Here is a 14,625-nt window from a genome sequence, read left to right as displayed (position 1 = left end):
GCTAACTGCTGCTGCTAACAGCTGAAATCTGCTAACGGCTGCTGCTAACAGCTGAAATCTGCTAACAGCTGCTGCTAACAGCTGAAATCTGCTAACTGCTGCTGCTAATAGCTGCTGCTAACAGTTGCTGCTGATAGCTGCTGCTGCTAATAGCTGCTGCTAACAGCTGCTGCTAACAGCTGCTGCTAACAGTTGCTGCTAACAGCTGCTGCTAACAGCTGCTGCTAACAGCTGCTGCTAACAGTTGCTGCTAACAGCTGCTGCTAACAGTTGCTGCTAATAGCTGCTGCTGCTGCTAACAGTTGCTGCTAACAACTGCTGCTGCTAACAGTTGTTGCTAACAGTTGTTGCTAACAGTTGCTGCTAACAGTTGCTGCTAACAGTTGCTGCTAACAGTTGTTGCTAACAGTTGTTGCTAACAGTTGCTGCTAACAGCTGCTGCTGCTAACAGTTGTTGCTAACAACTGCTGCTGCTGACAGTTGTTGCTAACAACTGCTGCTGCTATCAGTTGCTGCTAACAGCTGCTGCTACTAACGGCTTCTGCTAACGGCTTCTGCTAACGGCTTCTGCTAACGGCTGCTGCTAACGGCTTCTGCTAACGGCTGCTGCTAACGGCTGCTGCTAACGGCTGCTGCTAACGGCTGCTGCTAACAGCTGCTGCTGCTAACAGCTGCTGCTGCTAACAATGATTGGTCACTGAAAGCCTGATCAGATTTTGCTGATCCAGCATATATCTGCACGTTATTTTGTGTCACGATTGGCTCGTATCGAGGACCAATATCACACAGTGGATCACTGCAGCGGTTTCATCAGAGTTTTCTCTTTGTGAAGCCACTTAACTCTGACCTGTGAGCCATTCAGGCAGAAAAAAGCCTCCTAACTCAAGGGATGAACCAGTGTTGTGTCCACACAGAACAGACGACTTAGCACAGAAGCCATTTTAAACTGGATCTTTAGGCTCTTTGTCAGAAAGCTCGTCTGAGAGGCTTCAGGCTGTGTTGGAGAATAGAGGAGCTCAGAGCAGATATTCACTTTAAAGCTGCTCAGAACGGAACAAACTCTGTTTCTGCCTCATATTCTGTGTTTATATCCCTGTTAGCACAGTTGGCTGCACTCATTTCCTGTTGTGCGGTTAATATTTTTAAATGATTGAGAAGTTGCTGCAGACTTCTGCAGAGTGCATCAAACAGGACGGTGTGCCATTTGTGCTCATTCTGTCACGGTTGATGAGAAACTCTTCTTCTTTTAGTCTCTGAGTGGAACATTAACGGCACATCTTCTCTTTGCTTTTCACTCTTTCCAGTCGGAGGTGGGAGGGGAGCTGACCTCCACAGTCAAACTGCCCATCAAAGTGAAGATCGTGCCGACTCCGCCCCGCAGTAAGCGGGTGCTGTGGGACCAGTACCACAACCTGCGCTACCCGCCGGGCTATTTCCCCAGAGACAACCTCCGCATGAAGAACGACCCACTGGACTGGTGCGTGTGCAGAAATGCCTCGGTGACACGCAGAGGTTTCACTCAGTGGGGTTTACATGGCACCGAAAGGATCGGATTATGGGCTAAATTACAATCAGACTGAGTTATTAAGTTCATGTAGACACCTTAATCTGACTAAGAATTGGATCGGATGGGATTCAGACCCCGAGATAACTGAGTTGAAAGTCACTCTAAACCTGCTTGTAGACCCTGAAGCTCGTGGTGAATCAGACTTTGCGTTCTGCGCATGCTCCAGATGTTTTCCCGGGGTCGTGACCCGGAAGTCAAAGGAGACGATATTCCTGTTGTTGTCGCCGTCAGAAAGAAACAAACAACGCGATGGAGAATGCTCCGTTGGGCATCGAGTTTGTGCAACAAGCAGCTCATCACAGACCAAATGTAGAGGGACGTAGCTTCATCTGGCTCTGCGTTCTCCATCTTTCTCCAATGCCTGAGTTTGTTGTTGTTGTTGGTGGTGAAGAGGTCAACAGGAAGTGGCTCTATTAGCAACAGCTGGAATGGGTACAGCGCCACCTATCACACCGGGATATGACACGCTTTGTGCCTCTGATCCCATTCATTCACCGCCATATATCCAAGGAGAATTACCCTTGCTGAAATAAGGAGCATAATCCAGTTTTACTACCTACTTAATACCTAAAATTGGTTGAAGGACCCGTCCTTGAAATATTCTTTAAAAATAAATTTAAAAAAAGCAAATTTGCCGCATTTATTCTGCTTTTATTTATTTATTTAATGTATTATTATTATTATTTATAAATTATTATTATTTATTTATTATGCTCTTTATTCGCCATCTTTCGAGTTTGATTCGATTCATTCACCGCCACATATCCAAGGATAATTACCGTTGCTCAACTCATTCTTACTGTAATTTAGCCAATAATTCGATCCTTTCAGTGCCATGTAACCCTACTGAGTGAAAGGATCGGATCATTGGCTAAATTACAATCAGACTGAGTTATTAACTTCATGTAGACACCTTAATCTGACAAGATTAAGTTATTCTTATTGTAATTCAGCCAATAATCCGATCCTTTTGGTGCCGTGTGACCCCATGAAAGGTTTAAGGTTGTCTTTGTGTTTCCAGGAACGGAGACCACATCCACACCAACTTCAGGGACATGTACCAGCACCTGAGGAGTATGGGCTACTTTGTTGAGGTGCTGGGAGCCCCCATCACGTGCTTTGATGCCAGCCAATACGGTACGAACACAGAGACTGAAACTACTCAGCAGAATGTGAAGGTTCTGTCGGTGAAATGCGGATCGACTCACACCGACGGAGTGTTTGGCTTCTTGTCCCTGCAGGCACGCTGCTGATGGTGGACAGCGAGGAGGAGTATTTCCCCGAGGAGATCACCAAGCTGAGGAGAGACATCGACAACGGACTGTCGCTCATCGTCTTCAGTGACTGGTACAACACCTCTGTGATGAGGAAGGTCAAGTTCTACGATGAGAACACCAGGTATGCAACACCTGGGCAGCAGCTGATGAAAAGGACTCTGAGCTCCTCACGCTTTATAGTTTCTGATGAAAGACACTAAACACATTGCACTGCATTTAGGGATCAGTTCTCAGAGAACCGTGACCCAGCTGGACACTTAAAGGGATAGTTCGCCTCTGTTGACATGAAGCTGTATGACATCCCATATCAGCAACATCATTTCTGAACATCTTCTTACCCCCTGCTGCGTCCTGTGAGCAGAGTTCCAGCCTCGTTTTGGTGCTGATGACCGAGCTGTGCAGACCGAGCAGCAAACACCGTAACAGGCGCGGCTGTCGGCAGCAGGCAGTGATACGAAGGGAGAGAAAATAGGGCCAAGAGATTGTGAGGTCTGACTTTTTCCTGGAGAACCATTTTGTGATGCAAATGTATTACTCTGTTGAACGCTTATTGTTTTGAGAAGCAAGACGCTTTATTTTTTAAACCCCAGCCAACTAGCCGGACTACCTTCATCAACACCAAAACGAGGCTGGAACTCTGCTCACAGGACGCAGCAGGGGGTAAGAAGATGTTCAGAAATGATGTTGCTGATATGGGATGTTACACAGCTTCATGTCAAAAGAGGCGAACTGTCCCTTTAAGGCAGCGGACCTTTGGGTCAGGGTGGGAAACCATCGTCCAGCATCTGAGGCAGATTTTACTCGGCGGGTGCTTCTTATCTCGCCTGCCTCCAAAGTTTCGATGGAGCGCTTTCATCTTCTTTCTTGTGCTGTTGATGCATCTTGGAATTGATTCTAACTCAGAGATGAATCTGAGCATGAAACGGTCAGAAACTCGGTAAACCTGCTCGACCTCGGCCGTTTGTCCCGCTTCCAACCGGAGGGGAGAAACTCGAAGCCCGAGCGGGTTTTTCATCACTCGGGATGAAAGCTCATTATTCTATAAATCCCAAATGTAATGAACATTTGTGAATAAAGTTGTGCTGACTCAGAGGCTGAAAATGTTTTATGCTTCTGATTTCTTTGAATTAAACACCATGACTCGGCGAATCCCTGCAGGGAGGCGGCTGATTGATGGCGCTCTTTATGGAATGAGCTGCTGAAGCTTTGCGCTCCGTTCTTCTGTAAACCGACGTGTCCCTTTCGTCCCGCTTCATTATGCAACACTTGCGTGATTAAACATCTATTACCCTGCAAATGCTTTGACCGGGGGCTTTATCGTGCCGTGATGACGGCCAGATAAACTGCGTTGAGCAGCTTTATTTATGTGTCCTCGCGCTGTAATGGGTGTCATACATCACGGCTTCTCTAAGAATTACTCACCGGGCCCGGCTGCTCCATTCATATCCTGCCCAAGCTGTCACACAGTCTCCAGAGCTTTAAAGGCTTTAGAAACAGTTAAATATAGTCTTTATGGCTTCACAAACTACTGCTGAATGCTTTGGTTTGAAGTGACTGGTCACTGTGAATATTATAAGACTGATTGATTTTTTTTTTTTTCTGTTTTTAGTCAGTCATGAAGTTTTTTCGAACCCTTTGACAGCAGTCGGTGGATTTAAATTTAATTCAATTCAATTCATTTTTATTTATATAGCGCCAAATACAACAAATGTCATCTCAAGGCATTTAGATAATAAAGTCCAATTCAAGCCAATTGGAATTCAATTCATTGTAGTCATAATTCATTTCAAAATAATCCAATTCATTCATATAGAGCCAATTCAAAAACAATTTCCCAGCTAAGGAAACCAACAGATTGCAGGGAAACTTGTCTTCAGTCCAATCTCCCGTCCTGAGCGTGCCTGAGGCGACTGTGGAGAGGAACGACTCCCTTTGAACAGGAAGAAACCTCTGGCAGAACCAGAACCAGGAAGGGTGGCCATCCGCCTCCACCAGCTGGGGTTAGAGAGGACAGAAAAGAGGGGAAAAACCCACTGTAACACCATTCAAAGGATACCTGTTGGAACAGGGAAACACCAGTTAATGACCACAATAATGTCACATGTACATAATATCATTTCAGAAATTAAACGGGGAAAAAGAGAGTAAAGTGAGGAAAGGTGTGACGGATGTTTGCTGCCTACATAAGTAAATGGGTGTGAGTGATTCTTCTGATGCAACCTGCAGGCAGTGGTGGATGCCGGACACGGGGGGCGCCAACATCCCAGCCCTGAACGACCTGATCTCAGTGTGGGGGATGGCTTTCAGTGACGGGCTGTACGAGGGAGATTTCACCCTGGCTGATCACGACAGTAAGACGTACAAGTGGACTCTGTGCGACCGTTTCAGCGATGCTGCACGTCTTCAGAAAATAAACCCGTTTTTCCCCCTCTCAGTGTACTACGCCTCAGGCTGCAGCATCGCCCGTTTCCCCGAGGATGGAATAGTGATCGCCAAGAACCTGAAAGACCAGGGTACCAGCTCCGGATTTAAAGGCTTAACTCGTGCTTATTTTACCCTCGTGTGCCGGATGAAACTCTGCAGTCTGCGTGTTGGTGTGTGCTTTTCACAGGTCTGGAAGTGTTGAAGCAGGAGACGGCCGTGGTGGAGGGGGTTCCCATCCTCGGACTGTACCAAACGCCGTCGGACGGGGGAGGTCGGATCGCTCTGTACGGGGATTCTAACTGCATAGATGACAGCCACAGACAGAAAGGTAACCTCTCGTGTCTGTTTCTGCTCACTCTTTTCAAACTCCTTCGCTTATATCTGGATCCTTTGTGCTCCACAGACTGTTTCTGGCTTCTGGACGCGCTGCTGCAGTACACTTCATACAGCATGACCCCTCCCAGCCTCAGCCACTCCCACAGCAGAGTGGCGCCTCCCACAGGAGCAGAGCGCCCGCTGCCACAGAGGCTGGAAGGTAACTCACTCTCAGGACAAACACCACCACAAAATACAGACGAGCTGCCTTTCTGAGATAAGTCAGGGGTGTCCACATCCGGTCCTTCAGGGCCGCTGTCCAGCAGGTTTTAGATGTTTCCACGTATATGTGTGTGTGTGTGTGTGTGTGTGTGTGTGTGTGTGTGTGTGTGTGTGTGTGTGTGTGTGTGTGTGTGTGTGTGTGTGTGTGTGTGTGTGTGTGCGTGTGTGTGTGTGTGTATATATGTATATACAGTGCACAGTGAAAATGAGTACACCCCTGTTGAAAAGTAACATTTTGAACAATATTTTAATACACACACAAGTTATTCCCAAAACGTGCATAGAGTAAGTTTAATACAACATCTGTTCAGCTTACAACAGAAAAGAAAGGTCAATAATATAACTTAAATGACATATTTGTCCATTTTTGTGAAATTATGCTGGTGCAAAAGTGAGTACACCCCTATGTTAAACTCCCTGAGAATGGGCCGTGTTGGCCCGAAATGTCATGAAATGAAAAGGCATTAAAAGGGAGGTCATCGTTGTGCGTTTCATCCTTGCCTTACATTGAAATTTTACATTTTGAGTCTGCACCAGGCTAAAAGAGACGTGTGTGAGATTTGACTGAAATCCTATGGAGAGTATCATGATCTGCTTCAGTAGTCACAGTATATGTTGACAAGCATGTTTCTTTGTTTATCATAGTCTCATCAGAGACAAACAAACTAAGGATATGGATTGCTGGAACCATGTCCTGTGATCTGATGACACCAAGATGAACAAATTTGCTTTCGATGGTGTCAAGCCTGTGTGGTGGTAAAAAGTGATTTGTACAAAGAAAAGTGCCCCATGCTTAAAGTCAAGCATAGTAGTGGGAGTGACATGGTTTGGGGCTGTATGGATGCCATCAACAGTAGGAAGCTGAATTTCACCAAAAGAAACATGCTTGTCAACATGTACTGTGACTACTGAAGCAGATCATGATGCTCTCCATAGGATTTCAGTCAAATCTCACACACGTCTCTTTTAGCCTGGTGCAGACTCAAAATGTAAAATTTCAATGTAAGGCAAGGATGAAACGCACAACGATGACCTCCCTTTTAATGCCTTTTCATTTCATGACATTTCGGGCCAACACGGCCCATTCTCAGGGAGTTTAACATAGGGGTGTACTCACTTTTGCACCAGCATAATTTCACAAAAATGGACAAATATGTCATTTAAGTTATATTATTGACCTTTCTTTTCTGTTGTAAGCTGAACAGATGTTGTATTAAACTTACTCTATGCACGTTTTGGGAATAACTTGTGTGTGTATTAAAATATTGTTCAAAATGTTACTTTTCAACAGGGGTGTACTCATTTTCACTGTGCACTGTATATATAAAAATAAAGAGAACCGTGACAGATCCTTCTTATTTTCTGACTGGCTGCAGGTCCCGGGTCAGTTGTGGCTCAGGACCTTCTCGGTGTGTCAGCTCAGTTCCTTATTCATTGCTTGTTTTGTTTTTTTAAGCACAGGACTTTGATCTTTGGGTTTAACAATGAGAGCCCCATTTTTACCTGCAGATGAAGCAGCAACTTTAAGCTCTCGAGCTTCTTCTCCAGCCCCTCCTCTTTGACACTTTCCTTCACTTTGTCCCCGACGTCCCTTTGGTTCCCAAGCTAGAAAGCTTGTTTTACAAATGTGAAGGCGGCATTTATGCAGAGCTCATAATATAAAGAGATGGTCCTTATTTGCATTTAGAGTGGTTACAGACATCTTGTTGTGTCCGTGGACATGCTGAGGTTTGTTTTGCACACGTTCTGTTCCTCTGTTAAACCGTCTGCTTTCACCTGATTCACCTGATATCGACTCCATTCTCCAGGCAACCATCTCTACCGCTACTCCAAGGTTCTGGAGGCTCACCTGGGAGACCCTAAGCCCCGCCCCCTGCCAGCCTGCCCCCACCTGTCTTGGGCGAAACCCCAGCCGCTCAATGAGACGGCCCCCAGGTAAAGCTCCCCAGCTGGCCATGTTTCACTGTGATGCCCGGTGCTGCTCTTACTGGTTTTATCTTTGCAGCCTTCTTCAGTCGCTCAAACCCGTCATGTTTTCATTCATCATCATTTATCTCCACACCACAGCTCCATATGTAGAGTAAGAGCAGCGTGCCTCAGTTAGGGGTGTAAGAAAATATCCATACACTTAAATATCGCAACATTTTATTTGACGATACCGTATCGATATTCAACGGCACTGTATCGATTTGTTTTCATTAACATGCAAATATTCACGATGTTTGTTCATTTTTGTGTTGCAATTAAACCTCCGGCCACTAGTTGGCAGCAGTCATTATGTCCTCCGCGCCAAAGGAACAATGAAATCCCGCGAGATCAGTTCTCACAAAAACATATAGAATAGAATAGAAAATACTTTATTCATCCCCCAATGGGGGAAATTCAAATTAGTCAAGTAGCGCTAAAAAAATGATTAATATTTACAATGATTGTATATTAAGAACAACAATAATAAACAATTCTAATAAAATTACTACTACTAACTAATAATAATAATAAATGACTAAATAAATAAAATTAAAAAAATCAATCGATTAATTTGATTGATACATATTGATATAACAGTTCACCGGCGACGGCTGAGGCTCCAGCAGCTTTTAAAGCTGATGTTTGGGCATATTTTGGTTTCAAAACAAAGGAAGGCAGTTACGACTACGACAAGAGCCACACTGTGTGCAAACTCTGATTCAAGTATTTGGGCAATACTACAAATTTGCGAGCACATGTGGCGACACCACGACGATGTAGCATTACAGGCTAACGTGAAACGAGTGGATCCTGCTCAACGAACTATTCAAGATGTTAACTTTTCGAAACTACCAGCGACCTCAACTCACAGTTTCCATTTTTTGTTAATATTTTAAGAACCATACAAGCACTTTCATATTTGATTATAGAGAGAGTATATGCTAATTTCTATGTGGTAACAGCCAGAATAAGTGTTTAGAGACCATATTTTCTTTTGATAATAACTACTTTGAAATCAAAAACTCCTCTCACTGGTTGTGAACCTCTGAGCAGATATCTTAAAATATCTACACCTTTAATATAACACTGTTTACATATTTTTTTCTTCAATCCTGCAAATGTTTGTATTTCTTCAGCAAGCTGATGTTAAGTATGTAACGGCATTGTGTGCACTGGAAAAAACAAAGTCTTACCAAGTATATTGTCTCATTTCTAGTCAAAATATCGTCCATATCGTCATTACACTTAATATAAGACACAACTGCCTAACAAGCACTATTTCAGCCAGATATAGGGACTTGTTTGAAGACAATACATCTGGAATATCTTGTTAAATGAAAAATTCTTGAAAACTAATTGTTTTGAGTCACATATCATATGAAACAAGCTTTTTTGACATTTGAAGATGTTTTTAAGCTAATTTCAAGATCACTTTTAACTCAAAAGTCCTAAATATCACATCTTATTTCAAGAAATCTCGACAAGCCGATTTTCACTAGTTCCATTGGCAGATTTGTTTTTGCTTATTTCAAGCAAAAACGTCTTGTATTTGTTGTTTTTTTACTTATTTTTGGAGGGGCATTTTTTTCCAGCGTGTGCTATGTGCTACAGTTTTCTTACAATTAAATTCTTTCAAAGAAACTCAATATATCGTTGTTCCTACAGTATCGCAATATATCGTATCGTTGCCCCTGTATCGTGACACGTATCGTGTCGCCAGATTCTTGCCCATACACACCCCTGGCCTCAGTAGGAACACAGTTTCTAACATGTTTATATTTGGATTCTTTCAACAGAGGGAATATTCTGAAAGTGGGACAAACTTCTGACTGAACTCGTATTGCATTTTTCTAGCCTCTCACTTTCTGCTGTTTTCTCATGTCTGGACTCTGTCCTGCTCGCAGCAACCTGTGGAAACACCAGAAGCTTCTCTCTGTGGATCTGGATAAAGTGGCTCTGCCCAACGTGAAGTCGTACCGTCCCCAGGTCAGACCTCTGTCCCCCGGGGAGAGCGGGGCCTGGGACATCCCTGGAGGTACCGGAGAACTCAGAGTTTTTACTTTAAAGCCCTGTAGAGGCAACTGGATCGGCATGAAAGGGATAAGTCAAAGTATCATTTATAAATACAGTTTATTCTGATTTGGGCCAACTTAGATGCTGCAGCACAGCGACGGCCTGCCGATATAAGAGCCTCAAACAGCAGGAGATTCAGAGGAACACTGACAGTGTGGGCTTATATGGTCGCTTCAGCTTCATGCACATGTTAAAACTCAGTTTTTTAATCATTCTCTCTTGGATTAGAGCCGAGTTTAGGATGGTATCGGCCCAAACAAACTCCCTCAGCCTCTGACGTGAGCAGCTCTCAGCATAGAGCTCTTTGAATTTTACAAGTTTTCCCAAAGAATTACGAAGCACACACACAGGGAAATGCAAAACAGCCACAGAGACGTGCAGAATGACCACAGCAGAACGCTGAATGACAACAAAGACGCTCACATGAAGAGAAATAAACACCAAAAATAACTGCATAACAACCAGCTGCAGATGTTAAACTGAGAGACTCGAAACAACCACACGGACGGGCAAAAAAGTCACGCAGAGACACTGAAAAACTACCACAAAGGAGGACAAAAACCCCACCAATCAAATCTGCCTGTTTAATGTATTCTGCACCTACTTACTTGGGATCAGTGTATTATATAGGGATTTATCCAAATTAAGGGAACAAGTGAAACCGGGCGATGCTGACTAAACGCACCCTGCAGCATATTAATCCCCCCGCTGCAGGGAGGGGGCTCCGGATAGTTCTCAGCAAGCGTTTAACGCTGTCATCGATGATGAAATGAACACATTCCGGCCTCGTTAGAAATCCCAGCATGCATTGGGATTTTGTGTCAAACATTTTTCTGAAGTCGGTCCATAGAAGCGCAGCCATCAGGCGTCTCCGTGGCAGACTTAATGTCAGAGGATTAGAAATGGAAGTGAACTGAAATATTTTGGCAGGTGGCAGAACTGGAGCTTCAGTTTTTTTATCAGGTTGTTGGATAAATTCCAGTTTTTATTTAGTCTTTGGTCCCATTTTCAGTGTGTAAACGTCTGAATTGACTAAATGAGCGTGTTTTAGCCTGCTTTTGAAAGAGATTCCACATGTTTCAGCATCTGTCGGGGTCTGTGGCTGTGTTCGAAACCGCATACTACTCCTACTGCTCCTACTAACTTTTTGAGTTAGTAAGCGAGTTTGAGTAAGTGAGAAGTTCCTGGATGCATACTAGATTCTCCGAAATGTTGGGTATGCATCATGAGGTTACTACTCATACTCAAACTACCCAAGATGCAACGTAACGTGACGTCGCCGATCGTCATTTCCTGTCAAAACGGCAGTTTCAAGCTAGCTACAACGAGGGTAGGTTCACTTCCTGTTTTCAAAACAAAAGCACCAATTGTATGGTAATGGCTTTCCCTATGATAAAAGGCAACGGGTATTTTATTTTGTGAAAATAACCGGAAGTGCGTTGCTCACTGCGGCTAGCTTTAGGTGCGCCGAATTCGTGGGAACAAAATTGTAAACAGCCGGTATTTTGTCAGGTTTTCAACACGTTGGGGATCTAAACGACTACTTTCTCACCTGAAAATGTTTCAAATGTTGCTAAAGTTTACAGAGTTTAGAGCTTAAGCGAAATCAGCTTCAGGCCGGCTGATTTCGGCTCGGGCAGGAGCGAAATGCATTGTGGGTAAACGCTCTGCATACTGTCTGATCGATCAGTATGTAGTATGGAAGTATGTAGAATGCAGTATGTAGTATGGAAGTGTGTAGTATGCGGTTTCGAACACATGACTGCACGCGACAGGCTGTTTGATTTAAAGACGCGATCGCAGGACTGTTGTTGACCTCTGACCTCTGACCTCCTCCCTCAGGGATAATGCCGGGTCGCTACAACCAAGAAGTGGGCCAGACCATCCCGGTGTTCGCCTTCCTGGGAGCGATGGTGGTCCTGTCCTTTTTCGTAGTTCAGCTCACTAAGGTGAAGAGCAAACCCAAGCGCAGGAAACCCCGCATCAAGCGGCCCACTTACCTGCAGCAGCAGCAGCAGCAGCAGCAGCAGACGGCGGGGAAGAACCCCACGGTGTGAGCTGCTGCCGGACCGCTCGTGTTGAGGCGTGGACTCAAACTGAGGCAGCTGCTGAGGAGCCTGCTGGACGCCGACGGACTCTGGGCGTCTCCTGGAAACGGTTTCTGTGCCTCTCGTCTGTGGAAGGCTGTCGCCGGTGTTTGTGTTTGTGGACCGATGGACCGTATTAGACGTGGAACACACACCTGGCCCTGAAAACACCCGATCCAGTCCCAGCAGACACGGATCTTTCCCTCCTTCTTCTTCTTCTTCTTCTCTTTCTTCTTCTTCTTCTTCTTCTTCGACCAAACGCCTTCTTTATTAATGAAATATCTGACTTTCATATTTATTGAATCTGTTGTTCCCCCAACACGTGAGCTCGGAAGTACACGAGAGTTCTCTGTGGCGCGCAGAGACGTCGGGACGGGGATGTGAGTGCAAACGCACGCAGTCCTGCGGGAGTTTGCTGCGTGACGAGGAAGTTAACTGCCTGGTTTTCTAAAATCACGCCCATGTTTGTTTGAAATCACTGTCTTTTCATTGTTTTTATATTTGATATGATGAATGAACTCTGGCCAGGCCTGCTGTTGAACAGACTTGTTCAGATATATCTCATCAATTAAAAAGCATAATCAAAGCGAGTTTAGCGTTGTTGTTGTTTTTAAGTAACTCGGGATGTTTATGATCCTGCTGGTTCCACAGAGCTCATTCTGGGAGGAAGATGATCAAAGTTAACGCAGCGTAAATTTACCTCTTTCTATTTTAAACATTTTTTCTCTCTAACCGAACGTAAGAAGCGGATGCAGACGTCGTCGTGCCAACCGCTGGTGAGAGAACGGCCATTTTGAAGCTGTCAATTTGTCCATTTATGGAGTGACGCCTAAAACCTGACTGGATAAAAACTAACTGACTATCTTTAGGTCTAATATCTGTATAATTTCTGAAATATCTCTAACAGAGCGGAGCCAGCACTGAGAGGTGGTCAGCAGGGCTGCTGTTAAAGGATGCGCACTAAGCCGACGCTCCTATTGTTAGCACGTTAGCACGTTAGCCTGACAGCAGGAGGTGTATCGGAGCATTAAAGGTTCATTCTATTCATTGTTGGCATCAACACAACCCTGTGTGTGTTTTTAATCAACCACGTGATTGATGAGGGTGTGAGCTGGTTGACATGTTGTCATGTTAAAGGGACAGTTCGCCTCTTTTGACATGAAACTGTATGACATCCCATATCAGCAACATCATTTCTGAACATCTTCTTACCCCCTGCTGCGTCCTGTGAGCAGAGTTCCAGCCTCGTTTTGGTGTTGATGAAGGTAGTCCGTATTACTCAAAAGAGTAATACATTTGCATCACAAACTCGTTCTCCAGGAAAAAGTCAGACCTCACAATCTCTTGGCCCTATTTTCTCTCCCTTCGTATCACTGCCTGTTGTGCAGACCGAGCAGTAAACACCGTAACAGGCGACAAACTATATTTTTCTCTTTAATTGGACAAACATGCACGATGTCGGGGTCGGTTATCAATCATTTTTTAAATACATCTTTCTGGCCGAACAGTTTTATTTCCATCCCCTTCTTTTAGATCCAATAATCTGAGCAGATCAAGTCCAAACCAACCCGGCTGTGTTTAAATGTTCAAAGGAAACGGATGCAAAAAGCAGCAGGTGAAAGACTGTGGCAACAAAGGGCGAAACCTTTTATATTCTCAGTTTTAACCCAAAGACGGTGAGGATTTCCATGTTCAGATGGAGCCGGGTCCCTGCTGGCTTGAGAAACGAGGATCTGCTGACCAGCCGCCATCTTTGTTTTCTGGCATATTTACTCGTTGCTGCACTGTTGGCATCATAAAAGAGAGACTAAATCTGCACGAGCCTGCACGAGCTCGACCAAAGAAAAAGGAGGTCCAGCTTGTGACGGGAGCTCGTTCCCTCTTATTCTGCAACTTTCTGAAGCCCACTGCACTGGAAAAAAACCTTACCAAGTATATTTGTCTGATTTCTAGTCAAAATATCTCATTACACTTAATATAAGACACAACTGCCTAACAAGCACTATTTCAGCCAGATATAGGGACTTGTTTGAAGACAATACATCTGGAATATCTTGTTAAATGAAAAAGTCTTGAAAACAAATTGTTTTGAGTCACATTTCATATGAAACAAGCTTTTTTTTTTAACATTTGAAGAGGTTTTTAAGCTAATTTCAAGATCACTTTTATCTCAAAAGTCCTAAATATCACATCTTATTTCAAGAAGTCTTTACAAGCCGATTTTCACTAGTTCCATTGGCAGATTTTTTTGCTTATTTCAAGCAACAACGTCTTTTATTTGTTGTTTTTTTTACTTATTTTTGGAGGGGCATTTTTTTCCAGTGTGTGTCCGTTTTCTTGACAGAATGTTGAGAAGAAGTAATTGCATTCCTTTCTTAGGTGTGATTATGGGTTGAATTGACTAATTCCATCGCACTCTCGGGTTTAGTTGCTGGCTGAATCCAGTGATGCGGGCTGATTTCATTAGAGGTGATGTGTGTCGGTGTGCTCAGAGTCTGAGCTTTGGCTCTTTATCTGAACCTAATCGGCCAGATCAGCCTGTGAATCTGTCACCTGTACTCTTGGATGACGGCACCGCTCGAGAGCTAATCTCCCTCGGACCTTGGGAAACTGGGAAATGACCCTGGAGCCA

General features: G+C 44.2%; 1 protein-coding gene across 1 annotated transcript in view; it reads left to right on the top strand.

The window, feature by feature from the left end:
- The window catches only part of mbtps1 (membrane-bound transcription factor peptidase, site 1), a 56,478-nt gene extending 43,895 nt beyond the window's left edge, over positions 1-12,583 (top strand). The window contains exons 14-23 of the mRNA XM_075470706.1: positions 1,305-1,477; positions 2,589-2,704; positions 2,809-2,965; positions 5,071-5,195; positions 5,280-5,357; positions 5,456-5,596; positions 5,672-5,803; positions 7,674-7,800; positions 9,738-9,868; positions 11,749-12,583. Coding sequence (XP_075326821.1) covers positions 1,305-1,477; positions 2,589-2,704; positions 2,809-2,965; positions 5,071-5,195; positions 5,280-5,357; positions 5,456-5,596; positions 5,672-5,803; positions 7,674-7,800; positions 9,738-9,868; positions 11,749-11,963 — 1,395 coding nt within the window. The 3' untranslated portion in view covers positions 11,964-12,583. The remainder of the gene's footprint in view (positions 1-1,304; positions 1,478-2,588; positions 2,705-2,808; positions 2,966-5,070; positions 5,196-5,279; positions 5,358-5,455; positions 5,597-5,671; positions 5,804-7,673; positions 7,801-9,737; positions 9,869-11,748) is intronic.
- Positions 12,584-14,625: the final 2,042 nt, after the last annotated feature.

The sequence above is a fragment of the Odontesthes bonariensis genome, chromosome 7, assembly GCF_027942865.1.
Source record: "Odontesthes bonariensis isolate fOdoBon6 chromosome 7, fOdoBon6.hap1, whole genome shotgun sequence".
NCBI lineage: Eukaryota > Metazoa > Chordata > Actinopteri > Atheriniformes > Atherinopsidae > Odontesthes > Odontesthes bonariensis.
Note: the sequence above shows the minus strand (reverse complement) of the source record. Positions and strands in the feature narration are given on the sequence as shown.